Raw genomic sequence first — 19,661 nt, 5'->3', positions numbered from 1 at the left:
GAGTAGTGTATTAAGGAGTAGCACTATATGTAGGCTAGTGGAGTATGCAAGTGTCAAAGCAGGTAGGGGCCATGACACATGGTCATATTTTTCAGGTGGATTTATTGCTCATAAACTATATTTTTTATAAATTTTTATTTGTCTTCATAATAACATGAATTAGAGATACATTTGGTGGAGAAATGTTATTTAAACAATCAAAGTTTGACAATGTATTTTATAATTAGGGTTTTGTTTTTTTAAGGATAATTAGAGTTTTGTTAACGAGTGTTCTAAGAGCATTGTTTAAGAATTCTATTAAAAAAAATCTTAAAAATACAAGTTGTTTCTTTAATCAATGCAATGATTACACAATTTTTTTATACAAACTTTATACTTTTAGTACTTTAACTAATACTCTAAAGCCACTCGGTAACGTTTCCTTTATAATTATTCATTTGATTCAAGAAGAATGAAAAAAAACTAATAAAAAAACAAAATTGCATCTATATATAAATAGGTTGTTGGACAAACAAAATGTTTGTCTAAATAATATTTCTCTATTTGGTGAGTAATATGGATAGCAAGTTTAGATGCTAAAATTAACAATTCTATTATATTGGAAACCATATGAGTTGTCTCCTTTCTGAGAGGGTAGCAATTACTAGAGAGAAACATTCTACTAGGTACAATTTTGTTCGAAACCGACAAAACAAAAATGATACGATGTTTGTCCTAGAATGGAAGCAGAACCTCCCTCAATATAGTATAGTACCCCTGTTCATATGTTCCTAATTTAAGTCTAACTTGTTTTGACTCTCATTGTTAACTCTACTCTATTTTTTATTTTTTTTAATTTACAAGCCTACTCTAGTTAAATACTACACTTTTTGTTTATACTTAAAAATAAAAAGTAAGCTTAGTTGAGAACCGATAACACACAAATCCCACTTAGCCAAATGAAGGTTAGCTGAATGAAAAAAATTGTTGAATACTAAACAACCAAGTCTTTCTCAAATCCACATAGGTTCATCATGAAAGTTAGGGAAATGTTAGAAATAGTCTAAATCAAGTGGAACTTAACCCTTTAGTGTTTTACTTTGTATTCCATGTTTCCATTAACTAAAACGTTTATTTTAATGGAAACAATGTTCCAAGGAAGAGAAGTACATGTGGATAGAGGAAATGAAAAACTCGGCAAAGAGGAAATCAAGCCAAACATGGGACGCCACTTACACCCACCAACGGAAAGAATCACACACTAAAATGGCGGAGCAAGGCTAAATTCAGTGAGCCATGATATTTTGACTAATAGGACTAGAGTTGTCTATAAATACCACACTTATACATTTCATTGAACAGACTCAATCAATTATTTATCCATCTTAAATTATAAGTCGTTTTACAATACTAATAAAATATTAGATGTGTTATAAATATTTTATTATGGATGTCCCACCAACCATTTGTATACTCCCACCAACCCATTTCTATGCTTATAAATAGGGAGAATTGCAATGCAAATGAAGAAGTAAGAAACGAATTTTTCTCTCATTTTTCTCTCTTTCTTTCATTTATATTTTCATAACAGTCATCAATCTATATTTTTATAACACGTTATCAGCACGATAGTTTCTACCAAAAGTTTACACTACTACTAGGTATATTACCTCTACTCATCACTTTAATATCATTACTTAATATTACTATGTATATCATTTATCTTTATCATCTTAATATTATTATTATCTGCCCCGGTTATAGAAAACTGGCAATCCGTCAAGTGATTTATAACTAGAGTGGCTATTATTGTTATTATTACTTTACCTCTTATTATAGAAAACTGGCAACTCGTCAAGTGATCTATAATAAGTATGGATATTATTATTTTAAGTGGTGATCTAAAATCTCATATATACTATATTATCACGAAAGATAATTTCGAGCAGTGATACTAACTTTTATATTTAATGGAGGTCTAAAACCTCATATATACTATATTATCACGAAAGATAATTTCGAGTAGTGATCAAGGTTCTAAATAACGGTCGCGGTCGTGATCGCGGTCGCGTTAAGGTTGTCGCGGTTTCGGCTGTAACGGACGCTGCGATACAAATAACGGTCTTCGCGGTGTGAATTAATCAAAACGTTTCACAAAACGTATTAAAACTATTTAAATTATCATATAATGTATAATAACTTAGATTAATATTTTTTTCCATAATTATAACATGTTTAAAGTAAATATAATAATAAAAATAGACTACATTTAGTAAAGATAGAATGTTTGACAGATTGAAAAGAAATTAACTAATAAATAACTACTCATAGCATATCTTTAAACAAAGTTCATGATCAATTAACTACATTTAGTTCACATTATAAGAACCTACTAATACATTTGAAAAAGTCTAATAAAAACTTATTGATTACACCACTAGTCACCACATGGTAGAACGACGTGCAGGATCATAACTTCCACTATCACCTTCATCATTGTTATTTCCACTTCCTCCAAAGACATAATCAAACAATCCAGAACTTCTTGGTGGTTCTATTTGTTGGTAGGCATACTCATATGAAGAATTTGTTGATGAGTCATGGTGGTAATTCATAGGAGGTTGGTTATAAAAAGGTGCATTTGGGTTTGGCATATATGGATAGTACCCATGTGACATATAAGAAGGTTCTTGGTAATATGATGGATAATAATTACCTTGACTACCAAAATCACCAAATGATTGTACTCCACTTGATGAGGAAGAATAATCTAATGGAGTCTCTTCTTGCCTTCTACTTTTACCACGTCTTCCTCGACCTCTGCTACTACCACCAACATTAATCATATCAACAATGAGTAAATCGTCATCCATTCTAGGAAGCATCAAATTTTCATCACGCCTAACATATGAGTCTTCTTGAAAAGAATTAAATGACCCTTCACTCATTCCATGACTTTGTTCAGGATTACCATTGCCACCATTGCCATGACTATCACCACTATTTCCATCACTAGGTGGACTTAAACCACCACCACCACTTTGACTAGGAGTTTGACCTGAGTTTGAGACATCACCACCAAGTATTTCATAATTCTCATCATCTAAATCAATAGGGAGCCACTCTAAATTTTGGGTTCCATCCAACAATTGTCCCTCTCTTTCCTCAATCCATGGTGATAAATAGTCTTCTTGAAATATATGATCAAGGTTGATAGGATTAAAACTTTTTGCAATGTCTTCCTGACTTCTTCTCATGGTAGTCCTCATTTTTAGCTTCATGTTGTAATATGTAAAGACGAGTTTTTGAAGCTTTTGATATTTTAGCCTATTTCTTGTCTTTGTATGTATGTAGCTAAATGTACTCCAATTTCTCTCACAATTTGAAGCTGAAGTTGTTTGGCTAAGAACTTTTACAGCTATGCTTTGAAGTTCAGGAGCACAAGATCCATACATCAACCACCATTCAGCTATATAAAAAAATTATATTAAAAATTAGCATAATTGTTCATATTTTCATGTCAATTAGCACAAAATATAAATCATACATACCAGGTTTCATTTGAGACCATGCTTTTTGAGCTTGTACAGTTCCAAAAGTCTCTAACTTATCTCGAAAAAGTAATAACTACAATGATATATAAACCATATAAGTCTCCAGATGAATAATTTTGTTTCTAAAATTTAGTATTAAGCTATACACGTATATAACATGAAAAACTGTATCACCTGATTTATGGCTCTTATTTGAATATCAACATTCGGCTCTTGTTTGGTTATTACTTCTCTAGTTCCTTCTAATGTTTCCTTAGCTACATGCCTTCCATGGACTAATCCAAATTGAAATTGTGGATTGAGAAAATAACCTTTAGAGAAAATGGATAAACATGTAGATACAAATTAATATTTATACTTCAAAATTAAATATCAACATGTAAAATAAATAAATTAAACCATGTAGATACTAACCCGCTGAATGCAGATCAGAATGCATGTAATTCCATCTTTTGTCAATGATTGAATTGTAGTAGGTACTGTAACGACAATTTTTCACAATAGCTTGCTTGGCTCTATCAATTGCTTCATAAAGAAATTCCATTGTTGGTTTATCATCACCATCCACCAGCTTCAAGACCTTAACAATGGGTTCAAATACCTTTAGTATCTCAGTTGCCTTATTCCAGAATTCCCTATCCATCACAACTTTTTTTGCTTCATAAGCAGCTCCTCCTGATTTATCTTTTCCATATTTAGAACTCTTGTATTCATTAGAATCAAACATGTCTTTCAAAGCTTGCTTCTCTTTAACAATTGATTCAAGTTGTAAAAATTGTGTAGCAAATCGAGTGATTGCTGGACGATTAAGTTCTTTATCATCAGTATATTTCTTCATCAAACTCACTGTCCAAATATGGTTGTATATAAACAAAGTCACCTTTTTTGCTTCCTCAAGCACTTTTTGGACATTTGACTTTTTTCCAATATCTTCTAAACACAAATCCAAACAATGAGCTGCACATGGAGACCAATAAAGGCGAGGTCTTTTTTCCATCAATTTTAAACCAGCTGCTTTTAGTGCTGCCTCATTATCAGTGACCACTTGGACAACATACTCTTCCCCCACCTCATCCACTATTTTGTCAAGCAAGTTAAAGTAATACTCAGTGTTTCTACTAGCAACATCAGAGGCATCAATAGACTTTAAAAACATTGTTCCATGACTAGAATATACTAAAAAATTCATGATATGCATGTGGTTTATTCCGTTTGTCCAACCATCACACATTATAGTCACTCCCCTCTCTTCCCAAAATGGTTTTAACTCTCTTATATATTTTTGCATTTCCGCATATTCTTCATTCAAGTATACCTCTGAAATCTCATAAGGAGTAGGAACTTTAACACCTGGACCCAACTTTGTAGCTTCAGCTAACAAGGCATGTAACCAAGGAGAAGTGCTCAAATTCATAGGTAGACGATATCTTTAGATAACGCCATTCCTAAAGCCTTTCTCGCATTTTTCATGAATCCTGTAGGAACTTTTGTTTGCTTCATACTCTTACTTCTCTCTAGATCAACATCTACATTTCTCATTCTTTGTTGAAGATCATATCTTTGATATTGAGATGAAGCTCCCCCACTGCTACTACCAATGCCACTTCCAGGAAACCTTTGTCTATCTTCCCATTGTCTTTGCGATGTCATACTTTCATATGTAGCTCGTCTTATCGCATCCTCTTCCATCATATCATCATTGTCATCATTGCTATCCCCTCTTAAGCTTGTGACAAATTCTTCTTTTCTTTTTTGAGAATCATTTTTCTTTGCTTTTTTGTCTAATATAAGCTTCATCATACTTTCTCTAACAAAAGTTGTAACACTAGGACAAACTTTGACTTCTCCTGTCATGTGTGCAAGATGTTCCTTCAACCGAGTTATTCCACCAGTTATTATTGTTTGACAAAATTTACATTGTACGGTGTTTCTGCCTCTACCCTGCACAATGTTACCAAAGTGCCAACCAACATCATCACTCGGAGCATTCTCTGCTCTACCAATTGGAAATACTTCCTCCTGTGCTTCTTCTCTTCGAGGCATTGTTCAACCAACCTACAAATAAATGATGTAGTTCTAAAATAAATGGGCTGCTTCATCAAAATAGCTTTCTAAAAAATAAAAAAAATTTAAAAAAAATTACAGGAACCATACTAAAAATACTCTAATCTAACTCATCTATCATTTTATTTTTCTTTTAATCACTAACAACATATACAATATTTTTCTTTTAATCACTAACAACATATACAATCAAAGTTCAAAGTTCTAATCTAACATCAAAGTCCCAATTTTTTCTCTAAAATTTCATCTAATATTTGTTACCTAAATACTCAAATTAAGAGTGTCAATTTAAAATTACCTTGAACTTAAATAAGAGATGAATGCACACTTTTTTTTTTTTGAGTTTAATAAATAAATATATGAATAAACAAATAAACCATCTAAAGTAATTATTAATTATTATTATTATTATTAATTGATTATTATTGAGTTCTAAAAAAAAAATACTTATCACTTATCACAAACCTGAACAAAGAGACGCAAGCTGAACGAACAAAGAGACGCAAGCAGAACGAACACCAGAATCGCGAATCACAAATTGCAACACCAGAAGCAAGAAACGGCAACACCAGAATTGCAAATCGCAAGCAGGAAGGAACAAAGAATCACAAAAGATTTGAGATGCCTGGTACAAAAGATTTGAGATGCAAAGATAAGATTCCTTCTTCCCCTGTTCTTGTATTCTTGTGCTCTTTTTTTAATATGAGATTTGAGATGCCTGGCCCTGGTACAAAAGATAAGATTCCTTCTTCTCCTGTTTGTATTTTGTGTTTTTTTTTTTTAATGAGATTCGATTCCTTTTCTCAAATTACTGAATTTTCAAGTCTGAACGGAGTCCGTAACGGTGTTTCGCGGCCGTAACGGCGATTTTGCTGTGATTTTTGTTCTCAACGTGAAAAGGTCCAAAAACGGTCACGGTGGCTGCCGATACTGATTTGTAACGCCCGTTTTTGCGGTAACGTTCCGTTTTTTGAAACCTTGGTAGTGATACTAACTTTTATATTTAATGGAGGTCTAAAACCCCATTTATAATATTGATTCATGAGACAGATAAATAAAATTTAATGCGATTATCATATATATTCATTTACCATATATGTTGTCTTGTGATTTTCTATACTACTCATGTGTCCTAACTTATATGATATTTAACACTTAAAATATTTTTCTCATTATCCAACGGTCATGAACAGTGAAATCAACTGTCATGAACACTGAAATCAACGGTCATGAACAGTGATTTCAACGGTCATGAACAGTGTTTTAACGGCTATGAACAGTGAAATTAACAGTAACAATAACGGTCATTTTTACAAAATTCACTCTATAAATACCTCACCTTCATTCATAATTTTCACATCTCAAAATATTTACTCATACTTACAAAATGGCTAAAATCTTTTTCCTATGCATCACTGTACTTATGATTATTGTGTTCTTCATCTTTTTCACCCATATTGAAGAATTAGGAAAAGATTTTGTGGAATTAGCTATAATTTGCGTTTTACCATTATTTGGCTTAGCTTGTGTGGTTACTTTTTGTTTTGATAGAGACTTAGATTAAATACTATTATGTTTTGTAATCATTATATTTTGTAATCGTTGCTATTAATTAAAATGGAATTTTTATTTTCGTCATATATATATATATATATATATATATATATATATTGAATGTTAATTATGCTCTTCTGTATTATAGATAAGAATCATGTCGAACCTTGCAAAACTTGATTTTGAGGCTCTTAATATTTCGGGAAAAAATTATCTGGCTTGGGCCCTTGATGCCGAACTTCATTTAAATGCCGAAGGTCATGGAGATACTATTAAAGAAGGAAACAAAACAACTGATCAACAAAAGGCTAAGGCCATGATATTCCTTCGTCACCACCTTCATCAGGATCTAAAAAATGAATACCTTACCGTAAAAGATCCAGAAATTCTTTGGAACAATCTAAAAGAAAGGTTTGACCATCAAAAAACTGTCATTCTTCCTAAAGCTCGTTACGAATGGATGCATTTGCGTTTACAGGACTTTAAGTTTGTAACCGAATATAACTCAGCTGCATTTAAAATTACTTCTCTATTGACATTGTGTGGAGAAAAAGTGACTGATGCGGATATGTTAGAGAAAACGTTCTCCACTTTTCATGCATCTAATGTGCTCCTGCAGCAGCAATACCGCAAAAAGGGTTTTAAAAAGTATTCTGACTTGATATCTTGCCTGCTTGTGGCAGAACAAAATAACGAGCTTTTGATGAAAAATCACGCGGCCCGTCCCACTGGTAGTGCTCCATTCCCAGAAGTGAATGTAGCAACACATGATCACTATGGACAAACTCGTGGTCGTGGCCATGATCGTGGTCGTAGGCAAGGTCATGGTCGTGGACGAGGACGTGGATGTGGTCGTAGTATTAATCGTAATTACAATGGAGATTACAAAACCCTTAATTGTAATTACAATGGAGGTTACAAAAACAAATTTTCTCACCAGAAGATGAAAAATGTTGGAAAGAATGAGATTGGTCAAAGCAGTAAAAATAATGAGAGTATTTGCTATCGTTGTGGAGGCAAAGGCCATTGGAGTCGTACCTGTCGTACGCCAAAACATCTTGTTGATCTTTACCAACAATCACTTAAAAATAAAGACAAAAAGGCTAAAACTCTTTTTGCATGTGAAGATGATAACCATGATTATGGTAATATGGATGTTACCCACTTAGATACTGTTGATTTCTTTGTTGATCCTGATGAAAAGATTGATCATCTCATTGGAGATGCAAGTGTCTAGAAATAGAACCCCACCAATAAATAAATAAATAATCATGTTTAAAGAGTGTCTTTTATTATCCTATGACAAAGGATTTTATGTTATGTTTTTATCTTTCTTATGCTAATGATAATAAAGTTTTATTTCTAAGTGTGTTTTCAACTTTCATTGCTAGTCATTACGCTTATCTAATTTTCACATTTATGCTTATTCCTTATTTGTTCATTTTTTTTAGATAGAATGTGTATTAACATTAACCTCAATCATAGAGATATGTGTCTCGCTGATAGTGGAACAACTCATACAATTTTCAAGGATAAAAAATATTTCTCTTATTTACTAAAGCGACAAACCGATGTTAGTACTATATCTGGAAGTTCAAAAATAATTAAGGTTCCGGAAGAGCTAATGTAATATTGTGTGGAGGAACAAATTTAAACATTGAGAATGCATTATATTCTCCCAAGTCTAAAAGAAATTTATTAAGTTTCAGAGATATTCGCCTAAATGGATATCATCTTGAAACAAGAAATGAAGAAAGTATTGAATATCTTTGTATTACAAGACATGAATTGGATAAAACATGTGTATTAGAAAAGCTGCCTGCCTTTTCTTCTAGTTTGTACTACACTTACATTAGTACAATTGAAGCACATGCAATTGTAAACCAAAAGTTTATAAATCATGATAAATTTGAGGTTTGGCATGACCGGTTGGGCCATCCCGGGTATATAATGATGCGAAAATAATTGACAATTCTTGTGGTCATCAATTGAAGAACCAAGAGATTCTTCAATCTAATAAATTCTCATGTACCTCTTGTTCACAATGGAAGTTGATAATTCGACCATCACAAATGAAAATCGAAAACGAATCTCTAAATTTTTTAGAGCGTATACATGGTGATATTTGTGGGCCAATACACCCACCATGCGGACCATTTAGATATTTTATGGTTTTAATTGATGCATCAACTAGATGGTCACATGTTTGTTTATTATCAACTCGCAACCAGGCATTTGCAAGATTGCTAGCTCAACTAATTCGAATAAGAGCTCACTTCCCTGATTATCCTGTCAAGAAAATACGACTTCATAATGCCCTCACTATGATCTCCTTCAACTCTGTTCGTGGTCCTGCACCCAAGATGTAACACAAGGTCCGTCCATGCCCTCACTAGTTTGTCCTTAAAAGGCTTCAAAATGGTAGTTTCAACATAGTGAAGAAACTTTGGATAATCCTTACAAGCATCTTGGAATTCCAATAGATTACTTGCATATAACTCTTGAGTAGGAGATTCAACCAATTTTTTCCATGCATCAAACATGGTATCAACTAACTTACTATGCTTCTCCTCGTCGACAATCTTCTTTTGCCCATCCACCACAACAACATTTTGTTTAACTTTACAATCTGTAATGATTCTTGATCTACCATTTTTGCCAACATGGAAATAACAAAGTATTGCACTACTATCGGGGAGAACATTTTCTACGAAATTCATCATACCCGTGTCCCTGTTACCACCTTAGGCATATCATTATTTGGTCCAAGAAGTTTAAGCAACATTTGCAAAGCCCAAGTATAGTTATCCTCCTTCTCCGACGTCATAAATGCAAAACCAACCGAATATGTCAAATAGGTTGAGGTGACTCCAACTATTTCAAACAATGGCATCCTATACAAGTTGGTTTTGTACGTGGAATCCATTATCAAAACAGTTAGAAAATTGTTAAACAACTTTACCGATGTTGGATGAGTCCAAAATATGTCTTGAACGGTTTGACTTTCCCTTTTTTCTCTTACTTAATGAACATATCCATTCTCTTCCAACTTTGAGATTAGATATTGCATCTCCGTCAAGTCACCCCTTTTTGCCTTTTTGAATTTATGACGTTCATTGTAGACTTGCTTGATATTTGTCATGGGCTCTTTCCTTTTCTTCTTCAAATTTGTCAAAATATTTTTTGGTTTCACCGAAGAATCGGTCAAGTCATGTACAATCTTCTTGTCGTCCTCCGTTAATCTTCCGGCAAGAAGGTGCCTTGCTACATACGACACCATCTCATGGTTGTGAACGCCATTAAGAATAGCCAATTTCCAAGCATTGTCTTCCCGGACGACATATCCACGCACCTTGAACAAACATACACATTTTCTTGATCCCATTGCTTCATGCTTCACTTTTCTATTTGGTACTTTGTGCTCGTCGCTCCGTTCACAAACCAACTCCAACATAGCATTTCTACCTTCACAAGATCTTCTAATGATAACCGTAAATCCATCCCTATTTGCTTGTCGACGGGCCCAACCGAGCAATTCCTCTTTATCTTTCCATGCATCTCATGTCGAAAAGAAATGAGCCGTGTCCACTTCGTTGTCACGAAGTTTCCATACATCGGAATTGACGCTTGAATTCTCTACTTTGACGAAAGCTTCAACCTTCACAGAAGCTTCGACCTTTAATGAGAGCTTCAACCTTAACGGAATCGACAACACTGCGTTTTCGATCACCCGGATCATCATCCGCATTATCAACCATATCTATAAATAAACAACATATAATTTGTAAACTAATTAATAAACATGTATCTAATATCATATAATAACATAAACAAACAACAAAAATAAAAGAAAAAAAATTGTGAATTTTTTTTTTTAGGCAGTAGCACTGCCAAATGAAGTTTTGAAAAAATTTCTAAGTTACCAGCGGCAGTTAACAGCCGATGATACCCAGCGGTAGTTAACTGCCGCTCATTCTCATGACAGTACAAAAAAAAACAGAAAAAAGCAATCAAATGTAATGGAGTTTAACGTTGTAATATCTGTTCTTTGATGCATATTGTGTGTAGAAACATCCTAGCAATCGATCAGCAATGATTTGGAACCAAGATTTTGACACAACATTTTTGAAATGAGGATTTTTTGATTTTAGGTAATGGTGAGGTAAGGTGATGAGTGAATAGGAGCTAGGGGTTTACTGGTTTTGGGGGGGAAAAATCAGCGGCAGTTAACTACCTTTGGAGCCAGCGACAGTTAACTGCTGCCGGTTAGCCCGACGGTAGTTAACTACCGCTGGGGGTTATTTTGTCATTTACTTGTGTTGTTAGGAAACATTTGATGTCAAAAAAGCAATTTTCTTACATTGATGAAGTTTATTTGAAAAGGTCTCTCCGAAATTTTAAGCCACTAAAAGAAAAAAAAAATTAAAATGAACTACCTAAAACAAAAATGTGTTGGGTGTGTACTCTTTCTAACTGGTGTTTCCATTATAATTAGGTGTGGCATTTATGGTACACAACTAAAGTTTTGTGCAGCAACGGCACCCCAATCACTCTTTTTTTTAAAGAAGTCAAACTACCCCTTAAAAATCGATACCGGGAATAATCAAACCTGAGACGCAACAGCTCAATCACTATTATGAAGATGTATTGTTCTATCTATCCGCCGACCTCTTTATATCTTGCACCATTAATAATAATACCATACGCCAACACTCTTTTCTTATTTCGGATCACCACTGCTCTTTGTAAAATTATTGTTAATATTATGTGGACCGTCAATATCCTCCTAAGAACTTAGAAGCCTTTCCAAAAGACCTAAAGACCCTCCTAAAGGCCTCAACGCCCTCCAAAAGGGCTCCAAGACCCAAGGCGCGCCATTCCCAGGGCGCCGCCTCAGCCAGCTACTAGAAGCCCCTAGAGCTCGGCCTAAATACCCTCATTACTTATAGCTTAAGTGACCATAAATCATAGAGGGTTATAAATACAACCCTTGAGAGCCTTCCAAGGCATGACCAATGAAATACTAAACCCTAATATCGATTATTGTACTTTTGCAAGTACATTATGCTTGATTAATCTGCAACACAATCAAGTGGTTCACCTCAAGGTCAACCACTTATGTTTTTTTCTCTCATCCTATATATATGTAGGATTGAATTCACAGTTTCAAATGCCCTACAACACAATCAAATGTAGTAAGACACACCATTTGTAATACTGAAAATTTTCCTTAAAAGTCCGTATGCTAAATGAACTTTCCTAATTGGTGTTATTCTCATTTCAATACCAAATACCCAACAAAGAGCATAAAAACAAAATCATACAATAGAAGCAATCTTTTGCTTAAGGGGTCATTCGAAAACACACCTTCTCATGTATTCACAATTTGAGGCCATCTTTAGTTCCGTTTCTTTACAAGAGAACAAAAGCATGACTACAAACCATTCATTTTCATCAACTTTTTAACCATAAACTGCCATTACTAAAAGCAAACATGATATTATATAAAATTCAACTGAAAAATACATCAACATTATTACTAAACAAAAAAACACACTTACTTTTGAAGCCATACCTCTTTGCCTTTTGCACTATACTACTTCATAATGCAAATATTCCAAAACAACAAAAAAATGTCTAAAATTTCTATGAAACACTGACACAGACACCAGGCACAGCACCAACATATTTGATAAAAGAACATTATTAAATATAACCACATGTGTCTCGGACACCAGACACTAATAGTCACGTCTTCAAATCTAAAGTGTTCGTGTTACATACTATACTATCGCTAAATGTATAGTAACTTTGAAGCATGTGGCGAGTTAGAGGCCTGCAATGGTGGTGTGGTATAACCATGTTGTTGTCCATGCCTTTTTGAACCATAATTTGTCTCTCCTGGAAACCTTGCCACTTGAGAATTAGTATTGTTTTTGTTTCTGCTACTAATTTTTGGACTTAAACTTTGTTTCTCATAAGTTATAAAGGCATCACCAGAAACTCTAACAGCTTTGTGGCTCTTGCATCCAAACAACATGCCAGGCCGCCGCCTCGGTGTCTCCTTAGCGACATTTGGTTTCAATGGTGTCCTTATTGGACTCCTTATTGTAAACTCAGACATTTGATCTTCACAATCTGACATAACTGCAGCACTTGCAGTTACCACACTCCATTCTATGCTTGCCTCACTCGGCGCGTAACAGTTCGGGCTAAGGCAAAAACAAGTTAAGTTGTTTTTGTTCTTGCAGTTACACCTTTTATGTGGGATTAAGTTGTTTTTGTTCTTGTTTTACATCTTTACTTTTTAAAGAAACTAATTTTTCGATCTTGGTTTTTTATATTTTTCAAATATATTAAAGTTATAGAAATCCAAGTTTTATTTTCTTCAACTAGGAGAATATCCCTACATGAGCACGAGGTCACATTGTACTCCATTTTTAGAGATATGACATAATCGTGTAAAATGTTGGAAAATCACAAGATTTCATAGGTTTGTATGCCCCATAAATTACCATCAAAATTAAGTCCTCTTATTAATATATGTCTAAAAATAGACATGTATGTAAATTAAAAAAAGACCCTCATATCAATATATGCGTAAAAACATAAGCATATGTATAAATTACAAAAAGTCCTCTTATCAATACATGCGTAACTACGTGAGATTTTGTGATTCTGCTACATCAGCAAACCAGAATCACAAAAACAAGTTAAGAGTGAGGGGAAAAAAGTGAATGGATCGGAAAGAAGTGATAAAAAGGAAATGTGAATAGTACAAAATCTAAAAAGTACATTTCAATAGATGAATTGTGTTTTCCTTCAAAAAAAAAAAAAAAGAAGATGAAATGCGTTTTAAAAGCTAAACCAAATAGTATTTTGGTGAAAGTACATTTACATTGATGAAGTGTATTTGAAAAGTTAAATCATATACTTCCTCCGTCCTAAATTATAAACCGCATTGCAATTTTTTTTAAAAACGAACTACCTAAAACAAAAATATGCAAAGTGTGTTCCCAACCAATGTTTTCATTATAATTATGTGTGGTGTTTATGATGGTACACAACTAAAGTACTGTGTAGCGACGGCACGACAAATTTTTTTTTTAAGAAGTCAAACTATCCCACTAATATTGATACCGAGAAGAATCGAACTTGAGAAATAACACCGCAATCACTACTATGAAGATATATTGTTTTATCTATCTACCAGCCTCTTTATATCTTGCACCATTAATATAATACCATACCCCAACACTCTTTTCTTATTTTGGATAACCTCTATTCTATTTTTGTAAAATTATTGTTAATATTATGCTTGATTAATCGGTAACACAATCAAGTGGTTCACCTCAAGGTCAACCACTTATTGTTTTTTTCCTCATCCTATATATATGTAGGATTGAATTCACTGCTTCAAATGCCCCACAACACAATCAAATGTAGTAAGAAACACCATTTGTAATAGTGAAAATTTTCCTTAAAAACATAGTTTTCAGACTCGGCTCAGACCGGCCGGTCGGACCGGTTGGACCGTGAACCGGCGGGTAGGCCGGTTCGAGCCAACTTTTGGATCGGCCATGCAGTTAACTCGGTCAAAGCCGGTCAAAACCGGTCAAGCTCAAGCTCCTGCAGAAGTCCGCTTTAAGATGCAACAAAATCGTGAAGAAACAAGGCTCAAGAAAAGAAAAACTGAACATCCGATAGGTAATGAAGAGATAGGTAATGAAGAGCAAACACAAAGAGTACAACCTAGGTCAGCGGTTGTTGCATCTCAAAAGGGTAAGAACAGTGGAAGCTTTGATAATTACTATTTGCCTAGAACAACTCCCAGATCACAGCCGACTATAAAAAGTGCGTTGCAAACCAAGGAAGTTGTAGAAAAGTGTGATCTTGCAATTGCAAAATGGTTCATTGCTGCATCTATTCCCTTCAATGCAGCAAATTCACCATATTTTCAGTATGCGGTCGATGCTCTTTGTTGCATGGGAGTCGGATATAAAGTTCCTTCTATACATGATTTACGTGGTCCTTTGCTAAATAAGTGGGTTGATGAAACAAAGAAAAAGATAGAGAAATACCGTGAGATTTGGAAGACTACTGGTTGTACTCTTATGGCAGATGGGTGGAGTGACGGGGTTAGGAGAACTCTGATCAACTTTTTAGTTTATTGCCCTAAAGGAACAGTTTTTATCAAATCCGTTGATGCTTCTGGTGCTTCAAAAACTGGTGAGATGTTGTTTAAGCTTTTCAAGGAAGTAGTGTTATATATTGGCCCTGAGAATGTTGTTCAGCTAGTGACAGATAATGCTGCAAACTATGTTGCTGCTGGTAGGTTATTGGAAAAAGAGTTCCCTGGCCTGTATTGATAAGGATTAAACATTGATAAGCCCGTTGAACACATTAACTGTGTACTCTCTCCCGAATTTGAATTCCCTGTGTATGAGGCGAAAGAAGAAGAGAATGAAGAGACTCCCAACAAAATCTCTCGCATGCTGGGGCATCGAAGCTGCAAACAAAAAAAAAACAAGAAGATTGCAATCATTTCCTAAGTCCAGTATGAGATGTTACCGTTGCCTCGCATGGATATCGTACTTCAATACACATTTCAACAGGGGCAACCCCCTCTCCTTCCCCAATATACAACATGGAAGTTATGCTTCCCGTGGAGGTTTGGAGTCCTGTCAATAGGAGTTCTGCTGAAATCCCAGCTCGATTGAACTTTAAATACATGACAACCTTGTATAACTACATCAAAAGAGGTTGAAATGAACTTCCAACAAGAAGGTTCGTCCCCGTGAAATTCAAAAAGGAGACTCTGTGCTCAAAAAGGTACCATATTTTCAACCGAACTCCTGGGGAAAGTGGACGCCTAACTATGAAGGCCCATGTGCAATGAATTTTGTGATTACGGATAGTGACAGACACACACATCCTATGAATGCCAGTGCAGTCAAGAAATACTCCGTCAAAAAATATGAGCTCGATAAGTCGCAAACCTGAAAAGGCGGCTTAGGCAACAATGAGCGTCTCGGTGGACTGAAAACCCAAAAGGGCGGTCTATGCAAAAATTAGAGACATGAACAAAAATGATTATCCTGATAGGTCGAAACTCGAAAGGGCGATCTATACTACTTCATAATGCAAATATTCCAAAACAACAAAAAAATGTCTAAAATTTCTATGAAACACTGACACAGACACCAGGCACGACACCAACATATTTGATGAAAGAACATTATTAAATATAACCACATGTGTCTCGGACACCAGACACTAATAGTCACGTCTTCAAATCTGAAGTGTTCGTGTTACATACTATACTATCGCTAAATGTATAGTAACTTTGAAGCATGTGGCGAGTTAGAGGCCTGCAATGGTGGTGTGGTATGACCATGTTGTTGTCCATGCCTTTTTGAACCATAATTTGTCTCTCCTGGAAACCTTGCCACTTGAGAATTAGTATTGTTTTTGTTTCTGCTACTAATTTTTGGACTTAAACTTTGTTTCTCATAAGTTATAAAGGCATCACCAGAAACTCTAACAGCTTTGTGGCTCTTGCATCCCAATAACATGCCAGGCCGCCGCCTCGGTGTCTCCTTAGCGACTTTTGGTTTCAATGGTGTCCTTATTGGACTCCTTATTGTAAACTCAAACATTTGATCTTCGCAATCTGACATAACTGCAGCACTTGCAGTTACCACACTCCATTCTATGCTTGCCTCACTCGGCGCATAACAATTCGGGCTAAGGCAACTTGAAGCAGCATCTGATGTCTGTCTAGTAAGAAAATTGTTGTTGGAGGGTTTTCCTTTGAGACTCTCAATCTCAAATAAATCTGAACTCGCATCACTTGCAGCATCATCATCATCATAGTATGCATTATCAATTTCTTTCATTTTTGGAAATATCAACCTTTTATCATTGGTCAATGAATTTCTTTTGTTATTGATCAATATTGGATTTGGTGAGCCAAATACTTCAAGTGATTTTCTTGGTGTCTTTTCATCATCTAATGGATTTTGCATTTGAACAAGATGATTTCTTGAGTTAGAAGCCAAACTATTCTTTTCATTGCTTAATCCTACCCTTAACTTCTCTTGCTTTTGAAAGTAAACATCTTTGTTGAGTAAGATTTCTGAGCTAGGCTTTCTTATTCTAACTGAAAGATCATCATCAAGACCAAGATTGAACACTTTTTTTGGAGTTGTTTTACCTTGAACTGCACCATACTTAGAAGTTTTGTTATTAAAACTGATTTCACTTGCATGGTCATTGATATCAACAGAATTCTTATCAGAACAAGAGCATTTGAGACGAAGACTTGATAGAACACTCTTACCATGCTCTTTTTCTTTGCCATTCCCTATAGAATTTCTCACTCCACTCTTTAAGAGTGCATTTTGGCTGTTCCATGTTGACACAGAACTAATACTTGGAGTTCCATACTCAACTTGGTACTTTCTAGTTTCTATAGCCATTGTTTCCTTTCTCTGAGGAAGGTACTTTGTAGAAGGTCTTGGAGTATCAACTTCTCCTCTATTGAAGTATTTTTCAGCTCCAAATACTCCAATTTCTTCTGCCTTTTCCACTTGATGAAGAGGGGAGTTTCTATGGTTGATAAAGGGATTGATTGTTTGGCTTGATTCACCAATTTTTGCTATTAACTTTCCTTCTTTCATATTCAAGTATGGAGAGAAAACAGCATCATGGAGGTGGTTGTTATTGTTACTGTTTTCAGTGTTGAAAGTTTGCATTTGATGAAGGTTGGTTTTGTTAGTGGAAGTTAAAGTAAACATTGTTGATGGAAATTATGTTGAGTACACGAAGAAAGAGAGAAAATGGCCCAAAACAACTTGTTTCAAGAAAGATTAATAATAGAAAAACAAGAAAGAGGAACAGAATCAGAGAATAGAAAAATAGTATTATTATTATGGCAAGTTTAAGAACAAAGAGATAGAAAAGTACGGAACAATTGTTTATCTAGTTAAGGAAAAAACTTGAAAGGGAAACTAATCATATGTGATGAAAAGGCTAAAGGTGGAGAGAGGAGAGGAAAGGAAAATGGACAAGAGAGAATGTAAAGTGAAGGGATGATTGGTTTGGTTGAGTAGTGTATTAAGGAGTAGCACTATATGTAGGCTAGTGGAGTATGCAAGTGTCAAAGCAGGTAGGGGCCATGACACATGGTCATATTTTTCAGGTGGATTTAATGCTCATAGACTATATTTTTATAAATTTTTATTTGTCTTCATAATAACTTGAATTAGACACATATTTGGTGGAGAAATGTTATTTAAACCATCAAAGTTTAACAATGTATTTTATATTGTACAGAAATATACCATCATAATTAGGGTTTTATTAATGAGTGTTCTGAGAGCATTATTTAAGAATTCTATTAAAAGAAATTTTATTTTAAAAATACAAATTGTTTCTTTAGTCAATGCAATGATTATATAATTTTTTAATATAAACTTTATACTTTTAGTATTTTAACTAATACTCTAACGACAGTCGGCAACATTCCCTTTATAATTATTCATTTGATTTGAGAACAAAGAAAAAACTAATAAAAAAACAAAATTATATCTATGTATAAATACGTTGGTAGACAAACAAAATGTTTGTCTAAATAATATTTCTTTATTTGATGAGTAATATATATAGCAAATTTAGATGCTAAAATTAATAATTCTATTATATTGGAAACCATATGAGTTGTCTTCTTTCTGAGAGAGGGTAGCAATTACTAGAGAGAAACATTCTACTAGGTACAATTTTGTTCGAAACCGACAAAACAAAAATGATACGATGTTTGTCCTAGAATGCATGGAAGCATAACCTCCCTCAATATAGTATAGTACCCCTGTTCATATGTTCCTAATTTAAGTCTAACTTGTTTTGACTCTCATTGTTAACTCTACTCTATTTTTTATTTTACAAGTCTACCCTAGTTAAATACTACACTTTTTGTTTATTTATACTTAAAAATAAAAAGTAAGCTTAGTTGAGAACCGAAAACACACAAATCCCACTTAGCCAAATGAAGGTTAGCTGAATGAAAAAAATTGTTGAATACTAAACAACCAAGTCTTTCTCAAATCCACATAGGTTCATCATGAAAGTTATTCATTTGGCTGGTCTCCAGGAGCGTTTTTAGGGCTCAGCTAGCCTAGGCACACGCCTGGGCTCAACCGATACTTTCTTTGTATCACTACAAGAAATTTGCAAGAAATTTGACTTATAGTGACAGCCAAAATCCGTCACTATAAGGCAAATTTCCGTAGCTAAATCTGTCCGTCATTGTCAAATGGCTGTCATTATATGTTTTTCACATTTACCTACGGAAAAAACGTAGGTAATTCTAACGAGACCATTTGAAAATGCATTATGGACCTCTACCTACGGTTTGGCTGTCACTAAAACTTATCATTGTTTTTTTTTTATATTTTATATTCTACTATAAATTCTAAAGATTAATAATTCATAAAATTACCACTAAAATTA

The 19,661-nt window shown here is 34.3% G+C and overlaps 3 protein-coding genes and 1 pseudogene across 3 annotated transcripts; 1 reads left to right on the top strand and 3 right to left on the bottom strand.

The window, feature by feature from the left end:
* Positions 1–2,015: 2,015 nt before the first annotated feature.
* Positions 2,016–4,779, bottom strand: LOC146899509 (uncharacterized). The gene is made up of 4 exons (XM_085734907.1): positions 3,948–4,779; positions 3,708–3,844; positions 3,531–3,606; positions 2,016–3,448 (listed from the first exon to the last, which is right to left on the bottom strand). Exons 1-4 carry the CDS (start codon positions 4,762–4,764, stop codon positions 2,421–2,423), a joined length of 2,058 nt encoding a protein of 685 aa, XP_085591033.1. The 5' UTR covers positions 4,765–4,779; the 3' UTR covers positions 2,016–2,420.
* A 2,529-nt stretch (positions 4,780–7,308) lies between these two features.
* LOC146899508 (uncharacterized) lies at positions 7,309–8,388 on the top strand. Its single transcript, XM_085736799.1, has one exon. It carries the CDS (start codon positions 7,309–7,311, stop codon positions 8,386–8,388), a length of 1,080 nt encoding a protein of 359 aa, XP_085592925.1.
* Positions 8,389–9,870: 1,482 nt separating this feature from the next.
* Positions 9,871–10,899, bottom strand: LOC146899507 (protein FAR-RED ELONGATED HYPOCOTYL 3-like; annotated as a pseudogene).
* Positions 10,900–16,288: 5,389 nt separating this feature from the next.
* On the bottom strand, positions 16,289–18,409 carry LOC146899506 (protein PHYTOCHROME KINASE SUBSTRATE 1-like). The gene has a single exon (XM_085733493.1). It carries the CDS (start codon positions 17,948–17,950, stop codon positions 16,481–16,483), a length of 1,470 nt encoding a protein of 489 aa, XP_085589619.1. The 5' UTR covers positions 17,951–18,409; the 3' UTR covers positions 16,289–16,480.
* Positions 18,410–19,661: the final 1,252 nt, after the last annotated feature.

The sequence above is a fragment of the Medicago sativa genome, chromosome 8, assembly GCF_051527215.1.
Source record: "Medicago sativa cultivar Bolivia chromosome 8, Bolivia_mono, whole genome shotgun sequence".
Taxonomy (NCBI): Eukaryota; Viridiplantae; Streptophyta; class Magnoliopsida; order Fabales; family Fabaceae; genus Medicago; species Medicago sativa.
This window is presented reverse-complemented; position numbering and strand designations above follow the sequence as displayed.

What these genes read in the sequence shown, in the direction of transcription:
- LOC146899509 (XM_085734907.1), bottom strand. Translation starts at nt 4,764, where the DNA reads ATGTGTGATGGTTGGACAAACGGAATAAACCACATGCATATCATGAAT. An exon ending in TTCTGATCTGCATTCAGCGG is followed by an intron (nt 3,845 to 3,947) that starts GTTAGTATCTAC and finishes TTTTCTCTAAAG; the next exon opens with GTTATTTTCTCAATCCACAA. An exon ending in AAATAAGAGCCATAAATCAG is followed by an intron (nt 3,607 to 3,707) that starts GTGATACAGTTT and finishes ATATCATTGTAG; the next exon opens with TTATTACTTTTTCGAGATAA.
- LOC146899508 (XM_085736799.1), top strand. Translation starts at nt 7,309, where the DNA reads ATGTCGAACCTTGCAAAACTTGATTTTGAGGCTCTTAATATTTCGGGA.
- LOC146899506 (XM_085733493.1), bottom strand. Translation starts at nt 17,950, where the DNA reads ATGTTTACTTTAACTTCCACTAACAAAACCAACCTTCATCAAATGCAA.